The sequence below is a fragment of the Cyprinodon variegatus genome, unplaced genomic scaffold (genome assembly GCF_000732505.1).
Source record: "Cyprinodon variegatus isolate N-32 unplaced genomic scaffold, C_variegatus-1.0 Scaffold65, whole genome shotgun sequence".
Classification (NCBI taxonomy): Eukaryota; Metazoa; Chordata; class Actinopteri; order Cyprinodontiformes; family Cyprinodontidae; genus Cyprinodon; species Cyprinodon variegatus.
In genome coordinates this window covers 1,362,872-1,366,843 of record NW_015150518.1, presented here as the reverse complement: position 1 = coordinate 1,366,843, position 3,972 = coordinate 1,362,872, and the positions used below count along the sequence as shown (strand labels likewise).

Sequence of the window (3,972 nt, the reverse complement as noted above, 5' to 3'; positions counted from 1 at the left end):
GTTATCTCAGTTACTGAGCTCGGACCGGTCTCAGATCAATTTTTCAAAGGGTAGTGTAAATATGAAGATTTAAACCATTTAAAAGGAAAGATTTTGAGCCTGAAGTGCTCATTCTTACTAATTGGCAACCTTAATTAAGCTGGTGAAGGTTCTCAGTCATCCAGGTCATAGTCAATCCAAAAAGTTAAAAACAATCCACTGGACTTTGTTTCGAAGTTTGAAGACGTTTCGCTTCAAATACGGGAAGCTTTTTCAATTCAAATGTCAGAAATAACGTTGAGTTCGAGGCTTTATATTTTTGGAATTGGGGTCTAAAGGGGTGGACCCATTCGTCAGGTTTATTTTGGATGTTTTCTAAGCTTTACTTTTGTCCCACTCTTTAAAGCCTGGAACTCAAAGTTATTTCTGACATTTTGAATTGAAAAGCTTCCTGGATGGGAAGCCAAACGTCTTCAAACTTGGAAACAAAGTCCAGTTGATTGTTTTTAAACTGTTTTAGAACCCTAATTAAGGCCTTTAACTTCAGTTAGCTGTTTGGGCTAAGAGATGCAGAAATGTTAGTCTAGAAAATAACGGCTGTTTAAAACAGAAACGTCATTTATTTTTTTCTGAAATGCTCTTGAGTTCCTCTTAACCTGAGCTTTATCGTGGGGTAAGTAGTAAACACCTTCTTTCCATTAACTCATTCATTATTTCATGGAGCTTCCAGGTTACCGTCTAGATCAGGGGTCGGCAACCCAAACTGTTCAAAAAGCCAAATAAAAAAAAATAAATCTGTCTGGAGCTGCAAAACATGTAAAAGTCTTCTATAAACCTAATGGTATTGGCCGACTATAAAAAAGGACTTCTGTAGTAGCCATTCAAAATTTCCTCACTTTTCTTGATGGGCCCTTGGTCGGTTTAAACATCAATCTTTGTACTAAAATATTCTTTCTGTCATGATTTATAGAGATTAAGATCTAAAGAGAAGCATCACCTCCTGTAATTCCCTATAACTCAGTGAAAGGGTGGAGTTAGAGTAAAGAAATATGCAATATATGGCTGGAAACTGGGGGGATTTCTCTGGGAGTTGGAGGGAAGTGGGCTGCTATTCAGCTGCCGTCTAACTGGGAACGGCCATTTTTAATGGCTGCTACTGTACCTGGGCTTAAATATTTTGTGTTATCGGAGCATATTTCACATCATCTGACTACTCTGCTGTACGATATTTGGTGCTTTAAGTTTAAATTCCATCACAATATTATATTTATTAGCTTTGGTTGCATTGATGAAATTATAGAAACACAATAAAGAAATCAGATTTGTTATTATTTTCATTTTGAAGTTTTTGTGGGAAAACTGGAAGAAAGTTCCCATCCCTGCATCAGAACCTGTGCAATCTATGAACGGTTTTCTATGCTTGCAACCAAACTAGCAGTAAAGTTTGGAGATGCAATCTACTCCTTAAATCTATCTTTGCTCTCCTGTAATTTATCCAGAAGTTCTGCAATCGCACATTTTCTCTCCCTTTCAGCTCGATGATCGGCTGCATATGTAGCCTTCCCTGAAAATGCCTTTTGACTCTTTTTATTATTTGACAACTTCTCATTGCAAATCAAACATGCAGACAATCCTTCCTCATTGGATAATGATAATAAAAGCAAATTGTCAGGTCTAAGCACCTAAAACATCATACATACATACAGGGAAAGAAAGAAGGCACAGAGACAATTAATTTAGTTACTGGCGAGGAGAGTAGGAAGAGACTGCGGAGTTTACAATCTCCACCCCACTCTGCAGTCTTCAGCTTTCTGCTCGTCATTTATTTAAGAAAAGGGGATGTCCCTAATTACACCAGCTGAGGTTTAACTAAAGGAAAAGGGAAACAAAAGGATCTTACTTTAAACCTCAGCACATATGTTAAAACAAAGCATGTGGTTGTTTTACTATTGAATTGTTCCAAGAACACATGTTTGGAAGAAACATGTGATAGAGGATGTTCAGGCCTCTTTCACAACCCGTCCGTTGCATGACCTTTATCTGTAACGATCTTAAGCAAGAGTTAATAAAAGATGAATCACACATTATACATCATAATAGTTCATTAGAACACAACCCATGAAACACAAACGGAGTATAAATAAAATATTTCTAACACAAATGATTTGCTCTATTCTGCTTTGAATCCTTTGTTCTCATCAGCTATCTTCCTTTTTTTCCCCATGGCCAAAGACACACCCGCTGCTATACAGCAGCCACCTGCCTGGCACCGCGCCGCGCTGAAACGTCTGTCGCAGGCTATGACGCAAACCTTTGTTTACAGTTATTGTTTATCTGTTTTATTTATTATACACATTTTTATAGCATTGGAAACTTAATGAATATTTGTTTGACCTCCTGCACACCATATTCAAACAAACAATCCCCCCAAAAAACCCATCTTTTTTCCATTTTCATACATTTTTGAAAAAGCTCCAGGGAAACAAATAATCATTAAAGAGAAGCATGTGGCCCTGGAGCCGCTGGTTGCCGACCCCTGTCCTAGAGCCCACGCAGTACTTCCTAGAACTTTGCTAACAGTAGCCCAAATAAGTTAAATTGTGGTGCGTACAACTAACATACAGGATTTACTGATTATTCTAGTAGAACTACCACAATACTTTCTGAATGTTACATTTTAAAAGTGACAACAGAAGATACTTTCCTTTAGCTTTCAGGTTATTCTTCTGGAACTTCCCAGAACAAGTAAGGTACTTTTCCAGAAGTATCTTTCTACTATTCTGGAGTTTATGCTGTAAAAGGAGGTTGACTCGTTGCTCAGGAGTTTCTTTTAACCTGCAGGCAAACAACCTCTACGGAAGAGGATTAGGGCCAGTGGGAAAAAAAAAAAAAGTGTACTGATTTTAAATTTTTTTTTCATTTTAGTATTGGAAAAAAGTCAGAATTCTGACTTTTTTCCAATACTAAGTTGAAATAAAATTTTAAAATCAGTAAACTTTTTTTTTTTTTTCAGTGCCCCTAATCCTCTTCCGTAAACCTCTGACCCTTTAAGTTCCAGAGAAGTAACAGGTTACCTCACCATGCAGCTTCCTGAGTTCCTAAAAGTAGACTGTAAGTTCTAGATGCTAACCTATAAATAATTATAAGACACTCAATTTAAAGAAGGTGACCCTTCTTTTCCAGGAAGCAGGCAGAAACTAAACGCTAAGTTATGAATAATCAGGGGCTGGACTGAGCAGTGGTGCCAGTAAGTCAGCCATGGTTCTGTGTGATATGTCAGGTCATGTGACTCAGTGATTTCAATCACATCTGAAAGCAGGGCAACTCCTGCTTTCACACGTCTAACATATTCAGAGCAGCCTCCCACTCATCGCCTCAACTAATTTCCCCTCTCCTCATCTTTCTGTCGTTATTATTCAACCTGCAAACATCTTTTCTCTCAGATTCAAACTGATCTCCATCCTTCTGGTTCGATCTTCCAGCTGGACGTTCTGTGTAACGGGGAGATCATGGGCAGAGATCACACTCTAGAGTTCATCTACATGACCCGGTGGAGGCTGCACGGGGAGAACGTAAGGCATTCTCCTTCACTTCCTGTTCCGCTGAGTGCGTGTGCATGCTTGTGTATGAAGGCATCCGTGCAGAAGGGCTGCGCATGTGTGCAGCTTGGATGCCGATGTTGCAGCGGTTCCCTTTTTTCATATTTCCTCATCATGCAGTTTGATTTAGAGGCTTTCAGTGAAAGTTTGTGGTGACGCCGGCGGAAGTTAACGATTGGCTGCGGAGTTGCTTCTGTGTTCAGTGTCACAGCAGCTTCCGCAGGAAGAACGGTTCGATTCCAGGTGTTAATCTAGAGAAAGATACTTTCCATTTCTACAGATTATCCAGGCCCGGTTCTACAGATTATACAGGCCCGGTTCTACAGATTATACAGGCCCGGTTCTACAGATTATACAGGCCCGGTTCTACAGATTATACAGGCCCGGTTCTACA

At 39.4% G+C, this 3,972-nt stretch overlaps 1 protein-coding gene across 2 annotated transcripts in view; it reads left to right on the top strand.

Annotated features, from left to right (window-relative positions):
• Positions 1-3,972, top strand: part of pcgf5 (polycomb group ring finger 5) — a 21,058-nt gene that overhangs the window by 7,801 nt on the left and 9,285 nt on the right. For both annotated transcript variants that reach the window (XM_015371774.1, XM_015371775.1), the window contains exon 8: positions 3,462-3,551. In XM_015371774.1, coding sequence (XP_015227260.1) covers positions 3,462-3,551 — 90 coding nt within the window. The remainder of the gene's footprint in view (positions 1-3,461; positions 3,552-3,972) is intronic.